Below are 27,918 nucleotides of genomic sequence, written 5' to 3'. Positions count from 1 at the left end.
TGCAGATGAAGGGATCTGAGCCCCCTGCCCCCAGGAGAAGACTCCCTGTGCTGTGCGGCTGCCCTGGCTGGCTTGAGCCTCCAGATGCCTCTCTGCTGGGATCAAGCAGGTGTGCCCTGGCCTGCCGAGAGCCAGGCATGCCCCAGAGGAGGGGGCCACAGTGTGCACCAGCCCCACCTGGGGTGCCCGCAGTTGGCGTCCTTTCAAGTGTCAGCTTTGCAGCTGGGAAAAGAAAGTCCCTCACAGAGAAGGCTTCAGAAGTGCAGAGGAGATCTTAGGAAAGAGTGATGAGCAAGAGGAAGGTTGGAGGGGACCAGAGGTGGCTCACTGCTTTTTATCCCTCCAGGACTTTAGTCACCTGGGTCTGACTCCCCAGCTCCAGACCCTGGAGGCATGCCTAGATGCCCACAGGCACCTCCCACTCCATGCAGCCCAAGTGGAGCTCACCACATCCTTCTTCCAGTTCTCATTCTGTATCCTTTTAGCTGGAAGTGAGCCCCTCCCCTCAGAGTCACTCTGGACCCATCTCACGGGCTCATGATTATTCCTGGACATTTCTGCCTCTTCCTGAATGGCCAGCCCATGGAGTCAGGCTCTGGGGAAAGAGAGGTGGCACGGCCCTCTCTCAGGGGCCCTGGTGCTCCTGGGAGGGAGGGCCTCTCTCTGGGTCAGTTCTGTGCCACTCCTGAGCCCACTGGGGTCTCAGAAAGAGCAGGAGGCATCAGCCACGTGCATTCTACACCATGTGTGCCATGAACGGTGAGCCAGAGCGTCAAGGCTCTGGAATGTATGATGCCTCTTTGCTTTGGGTCCAGCCCTGCGTGGGGCGCTGGGGACACAGAGATGGAAAGTCAGTTCTGGTCTCTGCACGGAGCTCCTAGACTAGGGAGGGTCGGGGTCAGGGAGCCAGATGGAAATGGACAATGAGATGTCAGGACTGTGGCCAGGGAGCCTTAGGGGACTGGGGGAGCCAGAGAAGCTTTGGGTAGGTGGGAGGAAAGCCAAGGAAGGGTTCAAAAGAGAGAGAAAGGGAGGTGGGAGTGAAAACATAAAGCAGAGAAGAGGCAGGCGTGCTGGGAGGGCCTGCGATGTCTCGTGTGGCAGAAGCCGAGGGTGACGGTCCCAGGACAGCAGCTGGGCGACGTCAGCAAGGGGATAACCTGCTCAGGGCCTTAATGTCTGGAAGGAGAGCTTGGATCCTCCTGGGAGCAATGGAATCTGTGGGAAGGGCTTTAAACTGGGAGTCATATCACTGAATCAGAGTTTTAAGATGAGCTCACTGAAGAGAAAGAGAGGATGAGACTGAAGTCAGAGCCAGCCAGAGAGCTGGAGCTGTGACCTACGCTGGTTAACCACACGGCTGTAGATCTAGGAGCCTGGACCCTCTACTTATTAAGTTGGAAACCTTGGGCAAGTTAACCTCTTTGTACCTCAGTTTTCCCAACTGCAAAATGGGATGATAACAGCACCTATGCTGCAGGGCTGCTGAGGGGGTAAATGAGTAAATACAGTCCAGTGTTAGCTCCTAGAACAATTATAACCATGATCCAGGGGAGCGAAGGTGTGTCCGGGCCCTCCCTCTGCGGCTGTGGCCTCCAGCCTCTCCCCACCTCCGAGTCCCTGTGGAGGCACCCTCACCTTGTGCAGCCAGTGCAGGTTCATCTGTTGCCCCACGGCGATGTGGCACAGTGCCAGGACCTGAGGGAGGGCCCAGAGGGCAAGAGTCAGGCATCACGTGTGGCCCAGGTTCCTGCCAGTTCCCCAGACACCCTGCTCCCCGGGCTCTCCAGGCCCGGCTCAAGCAGTCAGCTAACCCGCAAACCATTTTCATGCCCAGCTCTGCTCAGCTCTGCCCAAGCCTGGCCGCCTCCCAGATTATTTCAGGTTCCTCCAAGTTCCTTCTCCTCTAGGGTTTTTCCCTCAAGAGCTCATTGGGCCTTGCTGCACTTGGGCTGCCTAATTCATGTTTTGGGAGTTCAGGACCCAGGATTCTGAAGAAGACTTGAGCCTGTCCCCTAGGAGCCTGGAGAGTTGCTTTGCTGCTCACTCACTAGGGTAAAGAATCTGCTTGCAATGCAGGAGACCTGGGTTTGATCCCTGGGTCGGGAAGATGCCCTGGAGAAAGGAATGGCAATCCACTCCAGTGTTCTTGCCTAGAAAATTCCATGAACAGAGGAGACTGGCGGGCTACAGTCCATGGGGTCACAATGAGTTGGACACGACTGAGCAGGTAACACACACCCAGGAGCTCCCAGTCCAGCCTGGGGACTGAGTTGAATCTGAAGGAGTGCTGTGTTGGAAGCAAGGACCAAAGCAGACGTTCTTGGAAGAGGAAGTCTACGGTGGGGCCTAACAGTGGGATGTCCTCACGGGGTCAGGGGAAAACATGCCAGAAGGGGGCAAAGCAAGAGGACCTTCCACCTTGAAGGAACCAAGCCCCAGAGGTCTGGAGAAAAGCCAGCCGTCCTCCTCAAACCAGGGTGGGGCCCTCCATCAGCCCGGCACTGGCCAGGCCTCCCTTCCCCTGGGAACAGGGCCACCTCCCTCTGAGGCAGCCCCACGTACCTGGAGGCCAGCGATGTAAGTGAAGGCAGCTGCTGTGGCCATGAGGATGGGCACGGACCAGTCACTCCAGTAGCCCATGCGGTTGTAGAGGTACCTGCCAGGAGGACAAGGGGCAGGGGTCAGACCTCCACCAGGGAGCCTGGATGCTCCCTGGGGCCTGCCAGCTCTCAGCTCTCGGGCGGCCTGCTCAGGTACTAGACTCTGGCCCTTCTGTGAGGAGGTCACTGCTTCCCTGGCCATCGGTCAGCCAGTGGAGGGCTCTCGGGGGACACCTGGGCATGGCAAGAAGCATAAACAAGAAAACAATTTCCCTTAATTCCACTGCCCAGAAGTAATCATCACCAAAACTCTGTTGCCTTTTTCTGGTGGGTGCCCCCCTCTGCTTATATATTTTTGTAAACAGCAAAGCTGAGACCCCACTGTGTATAGCACAGGGGTCAGAGTTCAGGCTTTGGAGGGAGGCACTCGCAGATTCAAATCCCCTGGCTTGCAGGACGCTGGGGAGGTGACAGACTTCCCTGATGCTAAGATGCTATTGATTGTGACGTTCATCTCAATTTCAACGTCAACATTTGAAAAGATGAGGTCTTAGGATCGATGACATGTAACACCTGACTTCCCTGCACCTTAGTTTCTTCATCTACAGGATAGAATAACAAAGTGCCCTTCCTAGGGTTTCCTGAGGATGAAGTTTATGTGAGGAACAAGGTAAGTACTCAACTCTCTGCTTTTTATTAACATAAGCATTTACTGATGTCAGTAAAAGCCTGAGGAAATGTGATTTTTCTCTGAGTCATGAGGTTTTCTGTTGCACTAATGTACCGCATGAAGCCAACTTCCTACTAATGACAATTAATAGTTTCCAATTATTCACTATTATAAATTAACACAAAAACTCTTTGGCACATACCTTTCTGCATTACTAATTATTTCCTTAGGAGAGACTTCTACAGATGGAATCACAGGACCAAAGGGAATGAGCTGTTTTTAGGGTTCCTGTTGGAGCCTGATAAGTTGCTCTCCAGAAAGACTGAACCACCCACATCCTCCCTGTACAAGTGGGGAAACTGAGGCTTAGAGAAAGCAGCAAGCAACGTGCACAGGGTCATCAGAGAAAATGAGCCGGCACCAGGCAGCTTCAGGCCTGCTACCCTCTTGGGGCTGGGAGGACTGCAGGAAGACACCGTGGGGTGGGTACCTGCTCTCCCCTGGCCCTCACCCTCGGAATTCGAGGGCAAGATTTACTCAAGGCGAAACTGAGGCCCAAGAAAAGGCAGCCCCCGGCCCTGGTAACTAGTCCTGCAAAGCCTCTGGCTCCACGTGCCTCTCCCATTCCTGGGAGAATTGGAGGGAGCCCCCCCTGCCAATTCCCAGTTGACAGTAACAGCCCAGCCAGTCCCTCCCTGGCTTTCCCCATTCAGCCCTGACCATCCAGGTCTTGCTTGCCTCTTCTTGCCGCATGAGCTATCCCTGGAGGCTCTCTGTACTCTGAGGACAAGGCCAGGGGCTCCTGAATCCCAGCACAACTCCAGGAAACCAAGGAGACTGGCTAAGGGAGCTGCAGGTCCCCAGACCCTCCCCGAGCACAGGCATGCCTTTCCTCTGTGGCCTCCCCAACATCCATCCTCTGCTTGAGCTGCCCAGCGATGGGGAGCTCAGTCTCTGGGCAGAGTGGGGTGGCCCCGTGGACCACATGATACAATCAGGTAGTTTAAGTCCCTGTCCCAGGTCTGACTGCATCCTGCTGTGTGACTACAGAAAGGCTACTTAACCTCGCTGAGCCCCAGTCTCCCGGACTGTCCTAATACGTGTGCTTGGCACTAGCTGCTTGTATGGCCATAGGGGAGGCCTGTCCCTCTCCGGGCTTAGCTGCTCCTTCTATACGTGACTGGGTGGACCAGCACTGGGGCGGCAGCCCTGCAGCTCAGCAGAGCCATCCAAGGACCTCAGGGAAGGCCCATCAGGGAATGCTCCCACTTGCCCACAGCAGTGCCTGTGCTTTGGATACCTGCGAGGATGAATAATTTATTTATGGCATCTAATAAAGGCCAGAGGCCACCTCTGGGACTCGGCTGGGGCCCCGGCTGACTCGCCGAGCTGTTGCAGGGCAGCAGCCTGTCCTTTATTGAGATCATTAATCACAGAAGCACAGCCTGGTGCCATGCAGAGGGGAGCGAATGCCAGACTCCATGAACTGAGTCTTAAGATCACTACAAAATCCTCGAACCACAGCCCATCAGAAGCCCAGAGTCCAGAAATCGTAAATTCTAACATCACGACCACCTTCCAGCTGGAGATTCAGCCTCCCAGGAAGTGACCTCAGGTTTCGGAGAGCTTGGAGCCCTCTCACATCCATCATCTCATTTTGTTCTCAAAAAGACCTGCTATCTGCTGGCACTCTGCTATCCCATTTTACAGAAGAGGACACCAAGCCTGAGAGAAGACTCACACTCCTGTGTCCATGGCCACACTGAGCTGGACTTCTAACCAAGAGGAAAAGGCAGCACAGAAGGGGCAGGGAGCACCAGCTGCCAAGCCCCAACTTCGCCCCCAACCGCTCATCTGAACTTGGGCCTCAGTTTCCACACCTGTCGGTGGGCAAGTTCCTACTGGAGCCAGTGGCCTTCCCCTTCTCTGTGCCATCCACTGTTTGACAAAGGCAGGCCATGGGAGAGCGAGGGCAGGGGGTGAAGCAGGATAGGTGCCCTTGTGCACCCAGCCCCAGACATGTCCTTGGACCTGAGGCTGCTGCCCACAAGGGACCCTGAGCTTTCCCAGAACCACATCATCTGCCAGCCCGGCCCATGGCCCTGCTCAGGGAGGCAGGAGGCCTGGGGTCGGGGACCACCTCCTCTGCTGAGGCCTTGGTTTCTCTGGGCCTTGGAGTCCTTGTCCACAAGGGGTCCAGAGGTCCCAGCTCCCAGCCGAGCCCCTGCCCTGTCTTACATCCCTATTTCCATGATAGCAGCAGCAGGAAGGAGTTCCCTGTTCTCCCCAGCTGGTCTCAGCTCCCCTAAGCGTTTATTCTCTCTAGAGGATTACACCCTCAAAGGTTACACAGACAGCTGGTGGCCAGTGGTGGCCGGGCCCTGAGGACCAGCCTGGGAGAGAGGTTCAAACCCGTCCCTCACCCCCGACCCCAGTCTCAGCCACCAGATGCCCAGGCCCCAGGCCCCGCCCCCTGGTCCCCACTCACCAGTTGAATTCATCGTAGTCATTGTGGACTTCCCACCAGAAGTACAGCCAGGTAAGCGTGAGGCCGAAGGTGAAGGTCAGGAGCAGGAACCAGAGGCGCTCCCACTGGAGGGGCGGAGCGAGGGCAGGGGTCAGCGGGGGCAAGGCTGGCCCTCGGGCCACCATCGCCCAGAACGTTCCCACCCCTCCCCCGTGGCAGCCCCACAGCCAGGAGGGTGCACAAGGGCACCTATCCTGCTTCACCCCCTGCCCTCGCTCCCCCATGGCCTGCCTTTGTCAAACAGTGGAAAGTTCTCTCGGTTCCAGTAGGAACTCGCCCACTGACAGGTGTGGAAACTGAGGCCCAAGTTCAGATGAGCGGTTGGGGGCAGAGTTGGGGCATGTTAGCCAGTACTCCCTGCCCCTCTTCACACGGGTGGGGACTTGAGGCTCAGAGAGGGGAGTGACCTAACCAACATCCCCACACCCAGAGTCACAAATGATGGGGAACCAGGGCAGGGTCGGGGGTCCACCCCAGAGCTGGGCCCTTAGTGCTGCAGCCTGAGGCCCTTCCTGTGTGTGCCCGTCTCCAGGACCAAAGGCTACATCTGCCTGAGCTTTCACACTGGGAGGGTGATCCGGGGTCTGAGGGGTCACATTCCTCACCTCTGCCCCTGCTACACCAAGGCCCAGAGAGGTGAAGCAACTTGCTCGAGTCACACAGCAAGTTAGAGAAGGATTAAAGAGCAGTGCCCCAGCCTCTAGACTTGAAGGAATGTTCTACCACCCCCACCTGGGGTCAGCCCCTCTCTCTCATGGGGCCCGGGGGTGGGGTGGGGGCAGTGTGCGTGTGGGGTGGATGGAGGGGGTCCTGCTGACGCCGCCTCTGCTGCTTCCCCCAGAGGTCTGCAGGCACTTCCGGCTGGGCCCTCGGGTGTACCCCTGCTTCCATCCGTCCCCTTATCTCAGAGGCACAACAAGCTTGGAACATCCTGCTCTCTGGGAAACTGCTGAGATCATGAGCACAAACAACAGCTCGGAGGGGAAGTCAGTGCAGGAGAGACCCAAGACCACCCCCCACCTTGAGAGGCTGGAGGGCTTGGAGGAGCTCAGCGTCTCTCATCCAGCCACTGCCCGGGCCCCCTGCAGCTTTGCTGGCACCTCTGATCCTTCCGGCACTGCACAGCCAGCTTGGAGCTACAGTTCTAAGCCTGGTTTAACCTCTCGATGTGTCTGTCTAGAAAGCAAGCCCTCTCAGGTCCACTGGACAACCCTCTTCCTCCTCCTTGAGGCCTTCCCCATCCCAGCAGGGATTCCATCTCCGCAGAGCTTCCCTAACTGTGGCACCCCTGTCGGTTATGACACGACCCCTGCAGTTCTAGAACTGTCCCACTGTGTGTCAGGAACTCCCCCCACCCCCGCTATACTGTAACCACCTCAAAGTCGGGGTGTTCTTCACATTCCCAGGGTGAGTGGCAACTTAAGATAGATTTGATAGTGAGATGGCAGACGAGAAAAGACTCTTTCTCCGACGCTGGCATGAGTATGCCCACCCAGGAGAGATTTCACTCTGGGTTTACCAACTTACTACCCCCTCCAAAGAGAAGCCCTTGGTATCCTGTGAACGCCAAGCCAGCGGTAGTGAGTGGCCCTCTGTCCACAGAGATCACTCTCCCTCAGTAGGTATGAGGCCTCTGGCCAGAGGACAAGGATCTGAGAAGGGCCCGGGTGAGGGGGGAGGCTCAGCCGATGATGAGTCCTGTCCCAGGCCACCAGCATGGAGGTCAGTAGGCGGTGGGAATCAGCGGAATAGTATCAGGGACAGTGACAGGGAGAGAACTGGCCACATGTGCTGGGAGGGGATGTCCTTGGTGACACGTGATGCAGGACCCAGTGACAATTCTGACAGGTGATCAGGAAGACTGCGGGTGTCAGGAGGGCCCACAGTGGACAGGGGTCTTGAGTACTAAGGGTCACTGTTCTCACTGGGCTGGATCCTGACAACGGGGCAGGAAGGATAGGGCAAGAATGAGGGGCACCCCCTCCCTACCCCTGGAAACCCACAGCGAAGGACTAGGAACCCCATTATTGGAACAAGGCATGAGCTGGGGTTGGCGGCCACCCAAGGTTGACAGTACTAGGAGCTGAAAGCCAGAGGTCCTATGGTCACAGGGAGCCTGTAGATGGGGGTGAAGAGGCTCTGTCCACAGCAGGTCACTCAGAACAATCAGAGGAAAAAACTGAATGGCAGGGGCTGGAAGAAAGGGAGGGAAGGCCAGGAGCTCGGGGAGGAGGTGGCCTAGGGAGAAGTTCCACTGACAAAGAGGCTCCAGAGGCATGACTGGTCCTTGTCTGGGCAGGTTATAGGGGAGGGGCCTGAGCCAGCCCCGCCCCTGACCAGCCAGCCTGGCTCTGCTCCAGGGCGGTTCAGCCACTGGCCCTCCATCACCTCCCACTGTCTGCACAATGCCCGGGTATGTATCCCCATCTCAGAGCAAACAAGGATCCCAAGTCTTGGAGAAGGGCAGCCACATATACAGGCTGAGCAAGTTGTAGAGCCCCAGCACGGAGAGGCGCCACTCACATCATGGTCACACCACTGACATGCATGTTTGTCATGACAAGTTTTCCAGCAGGTAATGGTCAAAAGCCCTGCAGAAGGGCCACCCTTTGCTTATTTGCACAGAGGCTCAAAATGGGTAAGTGGTTGAGCAACGTATTCAAGGTGACCAAGTAGAGGAGGAGTGGAGGTAGGAAGCAACCCTCTGCAGCTCCCTTGGGAACCAGCCCTGCATAGCTCTCCTGGAAACCCACCTTTGCCCTCTGGGACACAAGTGTGACAATCCCAAACCCAGCTCGGCTCCCTGAGATTCCTTTCTCCTCTCTCACTGGGGCCCATCCCCTAGGCCAAGCCTTCCTCTCCTTCAGGAACTCCTCCCATCGCTGCAGCCCCCAAGACCTCCCTTTCTTTTTCCTTTTTCTTTTTGGCCCCACTGCATGGCACGTGGGACCTTAGTTCCCTGACCAGGGATCAAACCTATGACCTCCTGTATTAGCAGTGCAGTCTTAAACACTGGACCACCCGGGAAGTCCCAGGACCTCCCTTTCTTCACTGCTTCTGCACAGACTCTTGGTACCCACCAGCTTGACCTGGAAAGAAGCCAGGCTCAACAGGGAGACAGACCTGGCTCTGCCACTTGGGTAAGTTACCGCTGAGCCTTGTTTTCCTCCCCTGTAAAAAGGGAATAACACCCGTACTCTGGAGGGTTGATGTTAAATGAAGTGATGTACATCAAGCAGTACACAACAGGTGCATAATAAGGGGCAGTTAGTTCACTGGGCTGCAGACTCCTTCTGCGCAGGGATGGCTGAAGTATCTGTGCACCCTGGCCCACAGCCCTCGGAGGACCATGGTGCTCAGACACGCTGCGAGGAGAAGACGGTGTGGACGTGGTGGGGATGCAGGGAGGCCTCAGGGCCATCAGTGACAAGGACGTCATCCAACCCTGGGTTTATCCTCAGGCGAAGCCTGGGGGCCCTTGGGATCCAAGGGAAGGAACTCCCATTGTGACATCCCAGCCCCTTCCCTTCCAAGTCTAGCAGCTGCCTGAGAGCAGGACAAAGGTCAGGTGACTCCTGACCGGCTACAGAGGCACAGGGAAGTGGCTGAGAGCAGCCGGGGAAGGGGATGGGTGAGCTCTGGCTGTGGATGGGCAGGCGGCTCCCTCCCTGCACAGGGGTGGCTGTGGGGGAGCGTCCCAGAGGCCCCGGCCCCATCCTGTCTCCTCCACTCTTGCCCCCACCCTCCTCCGCCCCACACCTGGCAGCAGCGCACCAATTTTTCCTGCTGGTTGTCACGTCTTCTCCCCATCCCTCTTATCTCTGTCCTGCCTGCAGCTTTCTGCATTCAGAGGAGACCGTGCGTGCGGAAACAGCTTATTAGCAGCCGGGCTTACAGGGTCACACAGCGCTGCAGCCACAGATCCCAGCCCATGCAGGACATGTGAGCATAGGCCATGCTGCTGCCGGGTGATGCCCGCCCCAGACTGTGCCCTGGGCCAGAACTCTACACACAGACACTGCTGTGGGTGCACCCCTGGGGTCCCCTAGCATCTGGGGCACCTCCAAATAGAACCTGGAGCCTGAAATCTGCATCAGGATGGCACCTGAGTGGGAGCCGCCTCCTTGCCCTTGGTACCACCATGGACTTCAGACTCACACTCAGAGGCAGAGCTGTCTGGCAGGACTCCTATTCCCTGCGTGTCCGTTGGGACAGAGACTGCCTCTGTGGCCCCCAGGACAGGAGCGCCCTTGCTTTGGCTCCCACGGCTCCAGGGATGGGTACTCCTGCCTGCATGCTGCTTGGCCCTCCTCTGGGCTGAGGGTTCTCCCTTCTGAGACAGTGGCTGGACAGGGGCAGGGCAGAGTCCTGTAACATTGGGTGAGAGTCCCAGATAGGCTGCCTACTAAATGGTGGCCTTGGAGAAGACACTGCTTTATCCTCCCCGAGCACCGACTTCCTGTTCTGTAAAATGGGGACGGCAGTGTTGGACAGAAGTGCCTGGCAATGGCAGGGTGTCAGGAGTTGCTTTTCTTGCCTCCATCCCTCCCGAAGTCTGCTCCTCAGTTGCCGCCCTGCTGCCAGTTCTCTGATACCATCCAGAACAAATCCAGCCAAAGGGCAGGAACACTGGGGTCAAATGACCAGGGCACGGGGCAATATAATCAAGAGCTGGGTTTTCATTCCCGGCCCTCCTACTGCTAGCTGTGTGGCCGTGGGCCAATGGCTCAGAACCTCACTCAATCCCCAGCTTCCTCCTCTATTCCTGAAGATGACATCACCTCTACCTCATGGGAGGGCTGCCAGGCCTGAATGTGACTACAGATGTAAGCTTAAGTCGCCAAATCCACGATCGTTCCTATAATTATCATTTCGTGTCTGACAGCCCTTTAATTATGTGAAGACAGTGATCAAGTGTTCCCTGCCCCCTGCTCTACATCAAATTTCCCCAGCTGCTTACAGCCAAGCAGATCACCCCTTCCCAGCCCAGGGCAGGTGCCATGGTCAGGGGGATGCAGAGGTCAGGCTCAGTTCTGCAGGTTGCAGTTCTAGGAGCCGGCAAAGATGAAGGAAGAAGACCCTGACCTGACACAGCAGCTGCCCCATCTGGGCTCACAGCACCATGTGGCCGCCCCGGAAGACAGAGCCTTGCAAAAGCACTTCATAAAGCTGGGGGTGGGGCACTTCTAGCAGCCCTCTACCTGCTCCATCACATCTCATCCTCTCCACAGCTCTGCAAAGCAGCAGGAATAGTCAGAGGAAACCAGGGCTCGGGGAGGGAAAGTGGGCTGCCCAAGGTCACAAGGGGCAAACGTGAGCCAGAATTCACAACCAGGTCTGGGTGCCTCCAGCTTCTTCAACTATCCCAAAGCAACAAGAAGCAGGACCTGTAATTATCCTTGTCTGACCAAGGAGGAAAATCACAGGCAGTGCCAGAGGAGGAGCCTTGGGATTTCAGCATTAGAAAAGATTTCAGAGATCATCCTGCCTCGTCCACTAAAGGTCCAATTAAGAACAGGAGAAACTGAGACCCAAAGACAGGGAATGGTCTGGAAGGATGGACACAGGATGAATGCCAAGTAAATCAGTACACAGAAAGGTCGGAGAATTCAACAGATGATATTGGGACATTTGGACATCCTTTTGTGTGTGTGTGTGTGTGTGTGTGTGTATAAGACTCCTACCTTACACCTCACACCAAACTAAATTCCAGCATCTCCCTCCACATCTGAGCCACTACTCTCTTCCAATCATTCTACACACATACTGAGCCCTGGACACTGGGAGATAAAGCCTGGACTCCACGCTGAGCAGCCTTCACAGAAGACTGACCAGCCAGGAGACAACTGGAGTCCTAGAAGCCAGTATGGTGAATGGGGCAAGCATGGGCTGCTCCAGAGCACACTGCCAGTTATGGGGGCAGGGATGGTCTGGAGGGCTTCCTGGAGGAAGAGATTCTTATAGCAAAGCTGAAAGGAACAGGCTTTTTGGAATGACAAGGTAAGGGAGGGTGTGGAAGGTGCAAAGGCACAGAACCTGGTGGCTTTTGTTTGGGATAACTGGCTTCTGGCAGGTTTATAAAAGCTGTGTCAGGACTTCCCTGATGGTCCTGTGGCTAAGACTCCGAGTTCCTATTGCAGGGTGCCCAGGTTAGATGCCAGGGTTGGGGAACTAGATCCCAGATGCCACAGCTAAGAGGTCACATGCTGCAACTAAAGATACCATGTGCTGCAACTAAATGAATAAATATTGGTGCAGCCAAATAAATAAATATTGGAAAAAAAATCACTAAAAATCAAAATGAAATTTCAAAAAGTTTCCTCTATGTAAGAGTATTAACTTTAGTATAGATTATCTATTTTTTATCAGTTGACTTCAATTTTGGTTTTCATGCTTTTTATATAAAAAGTTAAATTTTTATGCAGTCAAATCTATCCCTCTTTTCCTTTATAGGCTTTTGTCTTTGGTATCGTGTTTAGGGAAGGTGGCTCGTGATTATATATTTACATATTTTACACTGATAATTTCTCATTGTTGACACTTAAATCTGTAGTTCACCTATCCATCTATAGCTCCATATGTGTGTATACGTGTATGGAGAGAGGTTTGAAAGCCTTTCCTCTAAATCATGAAAATGAGAATTTCTTTTACTTTCTATCTTCCTGAGTTGTTTGAATTTTCTCAATATGTTCTTCCTAAATAGAAAAAAAAGAGCTTAAAAAAAGAAAAAAACACATTTTAATCCATCTGGAATTTCTTTTGATTTGAGGTAAGAGGCAGGGATCTAATTTTACTTTCACCAAATGGATACTTCAGCTGTCCCTGTTCGGTTTGTCATATCTGCAATAATTTCCACGATCGTCTACCACACAGCACACGCTCAGATGTGTGTGGGCTGTTTCTAGGTTTTCTAGTCTGTGTTCCCCGTGTGCTGGTTCCGCCTGGCACGGCTCCTTCCGCGTGGCTGAGCTCTGCTCCGGGTGCCACTCCTGTGGTCCCGCCTCCGCTTCCAGACAGAGTCCAGCTGTGTCCTTAGCACTACGCAGCCCTGTGCACAGGCTGGACAGCGACTGAGGGGTTCCTCTCTGCGGAGTCCGTCCACTAGCAGGCTACACCTGGGGCACACCAGCTCCTCCCACCATCAGCCCATTTCATCCTCATCAAGTTCCTAATGGGGAGATGGGTGAATGTCAGCTGGGAAAGGTGTGGGGAGCTCCCAGAAGAGAGAGCTGGGCAGCCCTAACAGGATTATTCTGGCTCTGACCCAGGAGATTTGGGGGAGGGGGCAGCCTGGGGAGGGTTGAGCTGGACGGCAGCATTAGGGCGAAGACGGGAAAGGGATTAAAATGCCCACCCCCAGCCAGCTCCTAACAGTGTAAGAGGCTGGATTTATCTTTCTGGCTACAGAGAGCTGGGCAATTAGGCCTCTGACCTCACTTCTGCCGGGGAGCACTCAGAATGGCTCATTAGGCAGGAGAATGAAACCCGGCTCAGCCTGGAGCACCCACTCCCACCAGACCATCCTGGGGGTTGCATCTGCCAGTGCGGAGACAGGAGAGCAAGAGCTGGGGGCCCTTCGGAGGGAATTATCCCTATGCCCGGCAGAGGGCGCTGCCGAGGCCACAGGGTGGTGCGTGGCCACAGCCTCTTGCGGATGCCCATCACCTCCCACCCCATCCATGCTCCCTAGGGACTCAAGGTGGTCACGGAGGTCATGAACAAGAGCTTAATTGTCTCCCCTGGAGTGCGGCATGACTACGCCAGGCACCCCTTCAGTGTGGTTTAGGGAGGGGGTGAAGTGTGTGAGGTGGGGGGTGGGGTGGTTCCCGAAGGCCAGAGACAGCCTGGCTTTAATTACAGCGATAAATCCTCAGCTCCCTGCACTGCAACAGCCTCTGCCAGCCTCTCCTCTCTCTCTCTCATGGATGCAATAATATCATCGCCCATTTTCTTATCCTCATGGCAACCCTGGAAGGTTTACAGGATTAAATGGGTCTTATCATCTCCAGTTTAGGCCTGGGAGAGCTGAAGCTCAGAGGGCTCCTTTCTGACCTGCTGAGTCCCTTTCCCCCAAAGCACTGGAGAAGGAACAGCCATCCCTTTAAAAGTTTGTAGGGAGGACACGTTTTCCCCTATTGGAACAGTGGTCTGTCCTGTTCAGGTATCTGTTATCTAACTGGACCCGTGGGGCATGGGTTTGTACCTCCAACTAATTCACAAGCAAGCTGAGGCCCAGAAGGGGTCTGCTTTTGACTCAGGTCACTCACTCTGTCGCTGGAGAACGCAGGGTAGAGTTCAGGCTGCAGACCCTTAGCCAGGTGCATCTGGCTGACTCTACCCCTGAGCCCATTCCCAAGGCTCCTTCCTTCAGGGAGCCCACCTTGATTCCTGAGAGCCATTCTTCCTTGCCCTGTATGCCTGTCAGAGGCCCACAGGGTGTAATAGGACAGGAAAGCATGGAGCTGGGAAACTCACCCCCTCCTCCCACCTACTGGCAGAGCCTGACCCCAGCCCCAAGGGTGGCCTGGGAGGTCCCTTGGCTGGGTTAGCACTGGTCCCTGCCAGCCACAGCCATGGGCACTGGAACGCATTGTGTACCTGCACTCTCCAGACCACCCAAGTGCTCCTTGGGGTGCTCACTCGGGACTCATTAGGGATCTAGCTTGCCCACCCTAACTGGTTTCCTCACTTGCTCTTCAACTCACCTGCTCGGTCATCCTCCCCCTCTGTGCCCAAGGCCCTCCTCTGAGAAATAGTCACCACTCACCTAGGCGGCCCAGGGCCCTGGGTGCTGCTGCGGGAGTCCAGGGGAAGGGGAGTGGGGTGGGGGAACAAGGCCTGACTTCTTTGTTGTGGAGACTTCTTAGAGGAAGAGACATTTGCGATGAGCTTTGAGGGACAGAGACCAGAGAGAAGGCATTCCAGGCAAGGGGGACAGTGGAGCAGAGGGCAATACTGGAGGGGGTGAGGTAGGCTACCCTGGGTGTGCAGGTGAGAGGGGGCCGATGGATTCCCCCACAGAAGGTGTCTTCCTGACATGGTGGGAGGGGCTCCCTTCGGAAGAGGTAGGCAGTGGCAGGCCCGGGGAAGGGGATTTATTTTGTCTGTGTTCTTCCTCCACTATACTATTCCTGGACTCCACCAAGACCACGACCCCTCTCATGCACCCCTGGGCATAGCATGGACTCCTGACCCCAGGAACGACCTCATCCAGCCAGGTAGAAATCATGGGATGACGGGAGGCATCATCAAAACTCTTTTTTGCAGCCAGTCAGCTGATGATACTGTAGGTGTCTCTAGAATCCCTCCCTTAGCTGCTGCTTTGTGGACCCCTCCCCCTAGTTGAGGCCTCAAGCCTTCTCTCTGGCTCCCTGCCCTCCCCACCTCCACTCAAGGTCCCTCAGCACTTTCTCCATGATGGAACCAGAGTGGTCCTTGCACAGTCTGAGTCCAACTGGGCCCCCACCTCCCAGGATGGAGTGCAGGTTCAGGTCCCCTTGGCCACGCGCCTCCCCTCCTCCGCTTTCAGTTCCCAAACACAAGACACTCAGCTGCAGTAACACGCAGCTGCCCTGCCTTCCCCACGCTGGCACGACATGACAGCTGACTCTTTCTGACACCAGCTCAGACAAGCTTTCCTGCCCAGGATGTCCCTGGGCCTTGGCAGTGATCACCCTGGGTGGTCTGGATGTCACTTCTGGTCTGCTCCCCACCCACCCGGGAGCCCTTTGGGGGAGGGGAGGCACCAGGTTTGATATACTCAGGGCAGGTGTCAGGACAGGTTCGTTGACTGACCAATGCATCCCAGACAAGACTGTTTGGAGTGAACAGGGGAGAAGGCACAGGACTGGGGCAGCAGGCAGGGCCAGTGCAAGCCGTGCCCTCAACTCCTGGGCTTGAATAAATCACTTCCTCTTCCTGGAGCCCCATCCATACAATGGAGGACGTCAGAAAAGCTTGGAACACTCTTGAAAAGGCAAATGTAGAAGTGCAAGAGCGTCGACTGTCACTGTCTGTCTCCTTCAATGTCTCAGACAGAAGTTCCTCCAGGCCTCTGACCTATATCCCTCTTGCGACAGTGAATCTGGTCTTGACACTGTGCTGCCTCCCGCATGTAGAGTCTTCAGGGGGCCCTGTGGGGATGGCTTGAGAACCGTCTTCTGTCCTATCCCGTCCTTAATTGGCAATATTAGAGTAATGAGTCACAGACAACAACCAATTAATTACCCCAGTTATAAAAAGCTTCTGCTTCCCCTTCCTAGCTGTCGAGTGAGCTGGCCCCCTGCTGCCAGGCTCCTCCACTCCCTCGGTGTTGGCAGGAGGGAGAAGATGTCATTTCACCTCTCTGGTCCTCAGTTTCCTGTTTGCTTATTTGTCAAGTGTGTGTCCTGGGGGGAGGGTTGGAGGAGGTGGGAATGTGGAAGAGGGGCAGGAAGGAAGAACAGCCTGGATGGAGAGGAGGGGCAGCCTTCCCAGGCTCCCAGCCCCCCTCCTCCATCTCCAGGATCTATCCCAATATTGCAGGGTCAGCTCTTAACCAGGGAAGCACTGAAGGTGCCTACTCTGGCATTCAAGTCACTCTTCAACTTGTCCCAAATGCTCCTGGTCCTGTGATCTTTCTCCCTCCAGGCAACCTCCCAAGTCCTCTCCATTCCCCTTTTTCTCCTTGAGGGAGGAAAGGAACAGGCCGAGCTGAATCCATCTTGAAAAAGAAGGAAACTCCACCTTGCACTTTCAGTGAGCATTGGACCATGTGCCTGGGAGCCATGCGGATAACATGCCTACGGCCGAACTGGCCCCCCGGACTAATAAACACCAGATTCCATACCAAGATTTCCCGTCGCCAAAAAGAATGTAATAATCCCCTATGTAGTCAATCACCTTTGTAATCTTTATGGCACCCATTGGTGTAGGCTACAATGTATAATCAGCTGACCCTTTGGATTATGAATCATGGCTGTAACCTGATTGTATCTCCCTTTAACACTTTCCAAGCTAGGTTTAAGGAATTTGGGGATGTGGGCTTGAGCAGTACACTTAAAGGTATATAAGGTTTTCAACAAAAGTTGGCTGGGGTCCCTGGCTAAAGAGGAAACTCTGCCTCGGACCCACCGGTGTAATTAACTGCACTTCACTATCCACGTTGTCCTTCTGAGTGAGTTTTTTTCCCGGAGCGTTTGGCTATAACATCCTTGCAAGCTCTCCTTTAAACACACCCAGACTCAAAACATGCCTGTCTTCCTGGCAGCCTCCAACTTCTTGAGACTCTTGCTGCAAATCTATCATGGACTCCAGGTGGGACAGGGCTTCAAGCCTTGATTTCTCCATCCATAATCAGGGCACAACAATTAAATATGCCCCACGGGGTGTTTGTCATGCCTCACAATCAACAGGGCTGTGCCTGTAAGAAGTCATCCTCTCCCTGCACACAACACGTGCTCGACAAACATTAACTGTTACTCTCACACTTCATTCCCAGCCTGAGGACGAGGGCTTCTGTGACTCACCACCTGTCTGTCACCTTGTCTCACAGATGAGGCCCGAGAGGTCCAGCTCCACCAAGGAACCTGACCCTAGGTTTCCCCGACTTGGAGACACAAGAGGCTCCCCCAAGAGGTCCTGAGGGGGAAACAGGGGTGGCAGGGGTGGGGGTGGTAAGGGGTGCCCAAAGGAGGAGGGGAAGGTGGAGATGAGGCCCGAAGCTGGACCCCCTTCCCCTGGCCGAGGCCTCTCCTCCACCCCCTAGACCCCAGGGGTTCTCCTTCACCCCCTAGCCTGCATTCCCAGGGCTCACTCTGGGCCTCCAGCTGTTCAACAAAACTTAGGTTACAGCTTCTCTGCACCAGCCTGACTCTGAGACACTGATCCTTCAACTGCCTCAGGCCAGGAGCCCATCACAGTCCTGGGGAGGGGCTGAGAGAAGAGAGTGGGCTGAGGTGGGAACCCAGGAAGTGGGCAGGAAGCAGGAGCTGACTGGGGAGGGGTCAGGTGGGTGGGGAGGCTCGGGTTGCCTGAGGTGAACCCAGCCCTTTTTGCAGAGGCCCTGCTACCTGGAGCTGCTGCAAACCCTCTCCCCTCTCGCCAAGCTGGCTGCTGGCCTGCAGCATCCTGCCATACCTGGCACCCAGGCCTTGGCATCTATGGAGCCTATATCGCTTGGGCCCCCAGTCAGCTCAAAACTGGCCTCACCCACCACTTCCCCCAGTCTGGGCCCTGTGCTGGCCCCAGCCAAGACCCATCACTTCCTGACTCCACACAGCCTATGTCTGGCTGGCCCTGGGCCCAGCAAGAGGTGTGAGGTGCCCCAGGAGAGCAGCTTCCTCCAGTGTCTGATGGCTAAGCGCTTCCTTCTTAGGAGGCCAGCCATCCTTCTCCTCCCTTCCTCAGCCTCAGCTCTCTTCCCACCCCACCCCAGCCCCACTGAGTGTGCTCGACCCACATCATGCGGACCAGATCTGAGCTCTGCCCCTCACCAGCTCTGCAACCTTGGCCTGGTCACAACGTCCCTAGCTGTTGCCCCAGGTGGGAAGTGGTAGCGATGACATCTAGTTCACGGGCTTGGGAGCAACAAGGGTGGCTGCATGTCCAAGCTCAGCTTAGCACCCAGCAGACAGACTGACACACCTGGGTGCCAGCGAACTGTGAGCTCCTGCCTTCCTGACATGTGGAGCCCCTGCTGTCTTCTGTCCACTGTCTCAGGAAGAACAGAGCTTGGAGCAAAGCAGAGAAGACAGCCAGGCTGCCCTGGGCAGGGCCCTCCTCTCCTTTGCCTCAGTTGCACGTACTGTCTCCTGTGTGCCTGAGTGGGGACATGGCAGTGAATCAGGCCAGGTGCCCACCAGGTGGTACCTGCTTCTCACCATTTGAGGGTGATGAGCCCAGGTTCCTGGGTCAGTCTAGCACTCTGTCCCCTCGTCCCTACCATCACAGGCAGGGAAGGAAGGCAGACAGGCAGACAAGCTTCTCAAACCTCCACATGCAAGTAGCCCAGCGATGCTTGGCCTCTGACCTCCGCCCCTGGTCACTCCAGCCTGTTTTGGGACTGGCTGATTTTGGAGGCTGGCCTCTTTGTTCAGACAAGTAGGAGGGAGGAGAAAGTTGTTTTTCAGGCAGCAAAGCTCTTAGATAAACACCATTTATCTCTCTCTCTGTTCACTCCTGAAGGAATTGGGTTCCTTCAGAGAAGAAACTAGATCCACTGGCTGACGGCATCCCAGGGACGGAAGTGCAGTGCGGGGTCTGGCTTGGGGAGCCGGACACTGAAGGAGGCTTTTTGTATCCGGCTGAGCACCTGCTGCCAGCCCTGGCAGGCGTGTGTGGCTCAGGTGACTGGGCCCCGGTGCCAGGCCATGGCCCTGCCAGCTCCCAGGCTCCTGATGGCCTGGCCCAGCTCCCCACCCTCCCCTCTGGCCACCTGCCTGCTTGCCTGCCCGTCAGGATCCGCCAGGAAGCTGAGGACTTCTGCTCACCTAGGGGGGTCACCTCCCTCTTGGAGCAGCCCACCCTGCCCAGGGCTCCACGAGCAACCCAGCCCCCACACAGCCAGGGGGAGAGTCAACAACTAGCTACACCCCTGACAGGATGGCCTACTGCCTTGCCCACCTAGTCAGGTAGATTTGGTAATTTCCACAGGCCCACCTTACAGAAGGAGAAACTGAAACCAGAAGGCCATACAGCAGAGCCACAGAGCTGGGGCCCCTCCCCTCCCCCAGCCCCGGGCGCCCCGCCCCGCCCCGCCCCGCCCCTGGCCCCTCCCCCGCCCCGTCCTCTGGCCCCTCCCCCCGCCCCGCCCCGCCCCGTCCTCTGGCCCCTCCCCCCGCACAGCTCACCGGCGTGGTGTCATCGTGAGAACGCTGGTAGCGCTTCCAGCGGCAGCCGTAGATGCCCGTGAGGCAGGAGAGGCAGAGCTGCGGCTCATAGTACTGCAGGGGCTGGTGTCTCACCATGCTCGTGCCCGCGGCCCTGGCGCCCTGCCTTCAGGCGCCCATGGAGGCCCCCAGCTGGTCCTGTGGGAGGAAGCACGGGTCTGTGAGGCTGGGCAGGGCTGGGGACTCAGTCCCCACACAGCAAGTGGCACTGTAGCCCAGGTCAGGGAGCGTCAGCCTCCGCTCAGAGCCCTGGCGGGTCCTTGTCTCACTTGGAGTCAGAGGCCCATCCTTCTCGGTCCCCTGCCACCCGCCCATGACCTAACCAACCAACAGAAATCCCCTAACCCACTAGCTGTCACTGTCCTACTCCCACGCCCTGGCGACCTAACCTACTTTCTGTCTCCATGGATTTGCCCATTCTGGACATTTCACATAAACTGAATCACATGATATATGGCCTTGTATGTTTTGCTTTTTACACTTAATGTTTTCAAGGTTCATCCACGTTATAGCATGAATCAGTACTACATTTCTTATGACTGGGAACTATTTAGTTGTATAGATAAACCGCTTTATCCATTCATCAGTTGATAGACATTTGGATTGTTAGCACTTTTTGGTTGTCATGAAAACTCGGCTATGAACACATTTTTGTGTGAATGTATATTTTTATTTCTCTTGAGTACATACTTTGGGATGGGGTGGCTAGGTCATATGATAACTCTATGTTTAACTTTTTGAAGAACTGCCAACAGCTGTTTTTCAAAGCTGCTGTATGATTTTACATTCTCAAAGTACGGTCATTATCATCCCCATTTTACAGGTGAGAATTCTCAAGCACAGAAAGGTCTAGCCATTTACCAAAAGTCACCCAGTGGAGGCCAGCAGTCTGGCTTTAACTCGAGGGCTAGAAAACTGTAAGTGAAAGTGTGAGTTACTCAGTCGTGTCCAACTCTTTGTGATCCCATGGACTGTACAGCCCACCAGCGTCCTCTGTCCATGGAATTCTCCAGGCAAGAATACTGGAGTGGGCTGCCAATTCCTTCTCCAACTCATGACCAAATCCAACCAGCCACACATTTTTACACAGCCCACAATTTAAGAGTGGTTTTCACATTTTTTAATAGTTGGGAGAAAAAAAGCCAAAACAAAAATATATTTTGATCTGTGAAAATTATACAAGAGTCAAATTTCAGAGTCCATAAATGAAAGCCTGCTGACCCTGCCACCACAGGGCACAGTGGCTCATGACCCGGGATCATAAGCGCAGCATGTGGTAGAGAGAGGAAAGGGTGCCGTGGGCACTTAATAGGGACAGGAAGGTCAGGGCATGCTTCCCAGAGACAGCGCTGAGTGGAGGCCTGCAGGATGAGCTCCCTCTCTGACTCCCCAGGGGCTACAGCACAGGGTCACTGGGCTTCAGGCCCACCAATGACTTCCACGTCTGGGCCTTACTCAGGGCCTCTGCCCAACACCCCACCACCCCCACTCCCCAAGTGCTAACCTCAGCACAGGGATTACAGCCTCCACTGCGAGGGCAGGGATGAATTAGGAGCTTGCTGGGAATATTGACTGACCCGCAGCTGCCTGAGTGCTAGGAATTGTCTGGTGCAGCCTGTGCCCATGTCTCCCTGGGGAGGCATGTGGACACAGAACAGATGCTGGGGGCTCTCCGAGCTGGGCCGAGCCCAGGGCTCAGGGCGACAGTATTGGATGGGGATGCTGCTGCAGTCAGCTCAGCTTCCATGGAGTTGGGGAGGCCGGGGGTGGGTCAGCAGGCAGGAGACCCTCTCATTTTTCCTTTATTCCTCTCTAGAAGGAGTGTGTCAGGGTAGGAATTCTCTGGTGGTCCACTGGTTAGGACTTGATGCTTTCACTGACGAGGGCCTGGGTTCAATCCCTGATGGAGGAACTAAGATCCCACAAGCCACGCCGTGCAACCAAAAAAAATAATTAAAAAAAAAAAATAGGAGTGTGTACTCATATACAGACTCCCACATCCACAGCCTTCCAGAGGAGGTAAAAGAGTAAAATCCATAGCCAGGGAACCACATCTTACCCTGTGCACCCCCAAATGAGGACCTCTACTGTCCGGTTGGCCATCACACTTCCCCAGGAATGGGGGAGGCAGCTGGTATATGTAGAAAGAGGAATGGATTCACCCTGCCTTGGCCAATGACTTGCCCTGTAGCCAGAGCCACTCAGGGCTCTTCCCTGAGCCTTGGTTGAAGCTTTTGTCCTGACTTCCGAAAAAAGGTCAGATGCCTAGGGGGTAAGGGAGGGCCGGTGGCAGTGGGGCACACGGCTGCAATGACAGAGGTACAGCAGGTGGGCACTCTGCATGCAGGAGCCCTGCCCTCACATTCCTTTCCCAGGATACCCCTGACCCCGGGACCAATTCCCATGTGTCCTCTGCTCCCCCACCCCCCATGACTGAGCATTACAACCCACCCAGGAATGGAATTTCCATTTCAAGTCTGGAAAAGAGGGAAATAGAACTGCCTGCACCAAGGTCTCAGCCCAGGGCTTGGCTGACCAGGGGTCTTGGAACTGTTCCCCTCTCACCTCCCAGATCAGATCAGATCAGTCGCTCAGTCGTGTCCAACTCTTTGCGACCCCATGAATCGCAGCACGCCAGGCCTCCCTGTCCATCATCAACTCCTGGAGTTCACTCAGAATCACATCCATCGAGTCAGTGACGCCATCCAGCCATCTCATCCTCTGTCGTCTCCTTCTCCTCCTGCCCCCAATCCCTCCCATCATCAGAGTCTTTTCCAATGAGTCAACTCTTCGCATGAGGTGGCCAAAGTACTGGAATTTCAGCTTTTGCATCATTCCTTCCAAAGAAATCCCAGGGCTGATCTCCTTCAGAATGGACTAGTTGGATCTCCTTGCAGTCCAAGGGACTCTCAAGAGTCTTCGCCAACACCACACTTCAAAAGCATCAATTCTTCGACGCTCAGCCTTCTTCACAGTCCAACTCTCACATCCATACATGACCACAGGAAAAACCATAGCCTTGACTAGACGAACCTTTGTTGGCAAAGTAATGTCTCTGCTTTTCAATATGCTATCTAGGTTGGTCATAACTTTCCTTCCAAGGAGTAAGCGTCTTTTAATTTTATGGCTGCAGTCACCATCTGCAGTGATTTTGGAGCCCAAAAAAATAAAGTCTGACACTGTTTCTACTGTTTCCCCATCTATTTCCCATGAAGTGGTGGGACCGGATGCCATGATCTTCGTTTTCTGAATGTTAAGCTTTAAGCCAACTTTCTCACTCTCCACTTTCACTTTCATCACGATGCTTTTTAGTTCCTCTTCACTTTCTGCCATAAGGGTGGTGTCATCTGCATATCTGAGGTTATTGATATTTCTCCCGGCAATCTTGATTCCAGCTTGTGTTTCTTCCAGTCCAGTGTTTCTCATGATGTACTCTGCATAGAAGTTAAATAAACAGGGTGACAATATACAGCCTTGACGTACTCCTTTTCCTATTTGGAACCAGTCTGTTGTTCCATGCTCAGTTCTAACTGTTGCTTTCTGACCTGCATACAAATTTCTCAAGAGGCAGATCAGGTGGTATGGTATTCCCATCTCTTTCAGAATTTTCCACAGTTTATGGTGATCCACACAGTCAAAGGCTTTGGCATAGTCAGTAAAGCAGAAATAGATGTTTTTCTGGAACTCTCTTGCTTTTTCCATGATCCAGCGGATGTTGGCAATTTGATCTCTGGTTCCTCTGCCTTTTCTAAAACCAGCTTGAACATCAGGAAGTTCACGGTTCACATATTGCTGAAGCCTGGCTTGGAGAATTTTAAGCATTACTTTACTAGCGTGTGAGATGAGTGCAATTGTGCGGTAGTTTGAGCATTCTTTGGCATTGCCTTTCTTTGGGATTGGAATGAAAACTGACATTTTCCAGTCCTGTGGCCACTGCTGAGTTTTCCAAATTTGCTGGCATATTGAGTGCAGCACTTTCTCACCTCCCACCTGCCATGAATTTTCATTCTATTCATAACTGCAGGGGTATCTCTGAGAGGCAAACTTCTTTTTCCTTGACACACTTTCCTGGGGCCATCAAGATCGCCAGTGGCTCCTTGCTGTCTCCAGGGGGGCCACCCAGACCCACACTGGCACAATGACCCCCTCACCACCCCTAACATGTCTCTAACATCCCTCAAGGCCTTTTTCTCACCAGCCCTTTGGCCGCTTCCCAGGTCTCATCTCTCCCCTGGGTGGGGAATCCCTGTGGTAGGCCTGGTCTGGCCAATCTAAGCTCTCACCTGCAGCCAGAGAGCTTCCTAAAAGACAAATGACCAGGATCTGGCTCCTCCAGCCTCACCACTCCAGAACTTGCTGTCCCTTCATCTGGCTAATGCCTCCTGACGCTTTAAGTCTCCGCTCAGATGTTACCTCCTCTGGGGAGCCTTCCCTGAGACCCAGGTTGGGTGAGAGGGCTCCAGGAGTCCCTCCTCCCTCCTGGGCTGCCTGTGGGAGCACAGATGACATGCCTGCCTCCCCCAGGGAACAACCTGAGTTACTCCCATTTCCCCAGTGGCTAGCACAGGGCAGTCCTGGGGGCTTCCTGGACTGTACTTCTGAAAAGGCCCGGAAGTTCTGCTAACAGAGACATGCTGCCCAGACCCTGAGTGGTTGGGACAAGTCCCCAGAGACCAGATTCTCCGCACCTGTCCTGCTCCTGCCCAGACTAATGGCATCACTTCCCATCTTCTGGTTCTCCAAGCCACCTCCCAGGGCTGCTGCTATCAGCCAAGTTCCAAAGAAATATCCAGCCTGGAGCCCTGCTGGCTCTGGGACAAGAGAAAGCCCTCACCTCTTAACCTGAACTTCCACAGCATCCTGTTTGCACAGGGAAGGGAGTCAGGAGGGAGATGGAGTGAGAGTCTGCTATGGAGTGGGTGAAGGTTGTTGGGGGTAGGCATACCTCCAGGGGCCTTGCCCACCCTTATACCCTGGGAATGCACCTCACCCACTCCTTGGCTCTTCATCCCTCCCCCTGACTGGCCGGCTGCCAGGCCCTCACTGCCCCCAGACCCTGCTGCCTCCGGTCCCAGGTCTGCACGCTCTCCTGACAGTGGAGTCTCAAGCCAGGTGCCAGTGCCTGGCTATCAGCCTGGTCTCCTACTGACTTGCTGTGTAACCTTGGGGACTTATTTTACCTATCTGAGGAATGGGCACTAGATAGACAGTACGAAAAGGACCCAAGGTTACAATAAAAAGGAATAAGTCGCTGATACATGCTATTAATACAATGTGAATGAATCTTGACAACATTATGCTAAAGTGAAAGAAGTTGGTGATGGAAGGTAGAGGGGGTGGCTTGCAGGGCACCATGCTGAGCATTGTACCTGTGTCATCTGATGACAACTGTCCAAAGTAGAGCTTGACAGTCTTCCTTTACAGGTTAGAAATATGGGTCCCAGGTGAATGGAGGAATAGGGTTCATCCCGATAATGGAATATTACTCAGCAGTAAAAATAAATGCGGGAGACCTGAGTTTGATCCCTGGGTTGGGAAGATCTCCTGGAGAAGGGAATGGCTACCCACTCCAGTATTCTTGCCTGGAGAATTCCATGGACAGAGGAGCCTGGTGGGCTACAGTCCATAGGGTCCAAAAGAGTCAGACATGACTGAGCACTTTCACTTTTCACAAAAAGAAATGATCTATCAAGCCATAAAAATACATGAAGGGACCTTAAAAGCATACTGCTCAGTGACAAAAGTCAATGAGAGAAGGCTAAATACTGTATGATTTCAACCATATGACATTCAGGAAAAGGTAAAACCATGGAACTGGTAAATGGATTAGTGGTTACCAGGGGTTGGAAGTGGAGTGCACAGGTAGATTTTTAGAGCAGTGAAACTATTTTGTATGATACTATAATGATGGATACATGTCATTACACATTTGTCAAACCACATAGAATATACAACACAAAGAGTAAACCCTAATGTAGACTGTGGACTTCAGTTAATAATATGGTATCAACACTGGCTCATCAGTTATAGCAAATGAACCCCCCTAGATATTAATACTGGAGAAGGCAATGGCACCCCACTCCAGTACTCTTGCTTGGAAAATCCCATGGATGGAGGAGTCTGGTACGCTGCAGTCCATGGGGTCGCGAAGAGTCGGACACGACTGAGCGACTTCACGTTCACTTTTCACTTTCATGCATTGGAGAAGGAAATGGCAACCCACTCCATTGTTCTTGCCTGGAGAATCCCAGGGACGGGGGAGCCTGGTGGGCTGCCATCTATGGGGTCACATAGAGTCAGACATGACTGAAATGACTTAGTAGCAGCAGCAGATATTAATACAGGGAAAACTGTGGGGTAGGGGAAAGAGAGTATGTAGGAACTCTGCATTTTCTAATCAATTTTTAAAAACTCTCACCAGGGATTCCTTGATGGCTCAGATGGTAAAGAGTCTGCCTGCAACGTGGGAGACCTGGGTTCAATCCCTGGGTCAGGAAGATCCCCTGGAGAAGGAAATGGCAATCCACTCCAGTATTCTTGCCTGGAAAATCCTAATAGATATGAAATAACTAAAATAATAATAATAATAATAAAATAAAAACTCTCACCAAAAGAATAATCTAATAATTAACTATGTATACATGCTAAGTTGCTTCAGTCTTGTCTGACTTTTAGCAACCCTATGGACTGTAGCCCACCAGACAAGAATACTGGTGTGGGTTGCCCTGCCTTTCTCCAGGGGATCTTCCCAACCCAGTGATTGAACCCGTGTCTCCTGTGCCTCCTGTATTGCAGGGGGATTCTTTACCGCTGAGCAACAGGGGAAGTCCAATAATTAAACATATATGTATTTAATTTAAATATCTATATTGACTGGTCGATAGATCAGATCAGATCAGTCGCTCAGTCATGTCCAACTCTTGGCCACCCAATGAATCGCAGCACGCCAGGCCTCCCTGTCCATCACCAACTCCCAGAGTTCACTTAGACTCATGTCCATCGAGTCAGTGATGCCATCCAGCCAACTCATCCTCTGTCGTCCCCTTCTCCTCTTGCTCCCAATCCCTCCCAGCATCAGAATCTTTTCCAATGAGTCAACTCTTCGCATGAGGTGGCCAAAGTACTGGAATTTCAGCTTTTGCATCATTCCTTCCAAAGAAATCCCAGGGCTGATCTCCTTCAGAATGGACTAGTTGGATCTCCTTGCAGTCCAAGGGACTCTCAAGAGTCTTCGCCAACACCACACTTCAAAAGCATCAATTCTTCGACGCTCAGCCTTCTTCACAGTCCAACTCTCACATCCATACATGACCACAGGAAAAACCATAGCCTTGACTAGACGAACCTTTGTTGGCAAAGTAATGTCTCTGCTTTTCAATATGCTATCTAGGTTGGTCATAACTTTCCTTCCAAGGAGTAAGCGTCTTTTAATTTCATGGCTGCAGTCACCATCTGTAGTGATTTTGGAGCCCCAAAAAATAAAGTCTGCCACTGTTTCCACTGTTTCCCCATCTATTTCCCATGAAGTGGTGGGACCGGATGCCATGATCTTCGTTTTCTGAATGTTGAGCTTTAAGCCAACTTTCTCACTCTCCACTTTCACCTTCATTAAGATGCTTTTGAGTTCCTCTTCACTTTCTGCCATAAGGGTGGTGTCATCTGCATATCTGAGGTTATTGATATTTCTCCCGGCAATCCTGATTCCAGCTTGTGTTTCTTCCAGTCCAGTGTTTCTCATGATGTACTCTGCATAGAAGTTAAATAAACAGGGTGACAATATACAGCCTTGACATACTCCTTTTCCTATTTGGAACTAGTCTGTTGTTCCATGCCCAGTTCTAACTGTTGCTTCCTGACCTGCATACAAATTTCTCAAGAGGCAGATTGGTGGTCTGGTATTCCCATCTCTTTCAGAATTTTCCACAGTTTATTGTGATCCACACAGTCAAAGGCTTTGGCATAGTCAGTAAAGCAGAAATAGATGTTTTTCTGGAACTCTCTTGCTTTTTCCATGATCCAGCGGATGTTGGCAATTTGATCTCTGGTTCCTTTGCCTTTTCTAAAACCAGCTTGAACATCAGGAAGTTCACGGTTCACATATTGCTGAAGCCTGGCTTGGAGAATTTTAAGCATTACTTTACTAGCGTGTGAGATGAGTGCAATTGTGCGGTAGTTTGAGCATTCTTTGGCATTGCCTTTCTTTGGGATTGGAATGAAAACTGACCTTTTCCAGTCCTGTGGCCACTGCTG

The 27,918-nt window shown here is 53.6% G+C and overlaps 1 protein-coding gene across 11 annotated transcripts in view; it reads right to left on the bottom strand.

Moving 5' to 3' along the window:
- Positions 1-27,918, bottom strand: part of GDPD5 (glycerophosphodiester phosphodiesterase domain containing 5) — a 90,661-nt gene that overhangs the window by 22,642 nt on the left and 40,101 nt on the right. For 10 of the 11 annotated variants that reach the window (XM_044929359.2, XM_044929354.2, XM_044929356.2 and 7 more), the window contains 4 exons: positions 19,630-19,806; positions 5,762-5,865; positions 2,566-2,659; positions 1,639-1,698 (listed from right to left, as the gene is read on the bottom strand). In XM_044929359.2, the coding sequence (XP_044785294.2) occupies positions 1,639-1,698; positions 2,566-2,659; positions 5,762-5,865; positions 19,630-19,746 (375 nt within the window). In that variant the 5' untranslated portion in view covers positions 19,747-19,806. Of the gene's footprint in view, positions 1-1,638; positions 1,699-2,565; positions 2,660-5,761; positions 5,866-18,424; positions 18,600-19,629; positions 19,807-27,918 lie in introns of all 11 variants that reach the window. The other variant, XM_044929360.2, reaches the window with a different exon arrangement.

This window comes from Bubalus bubalis, chromosome 16, assembly GCF_019923935.1.
Source record: "Bubalus bubalis isolate 160015118507 breed Murrah chromosome 16, NDDB_SH_1, whole genome shotgun sequence".
NCBI lineage: Eukaryota > Metazoa > Chordata > Mammalia > Artiodactyla > Bovidae > Bubalus > Bubalus bubalis.
The sequence above is the reverse complement of the archived record's forward strand: the minus strand, read 5'-3'. Positions and strand labels throughout refer to the sequence as shown.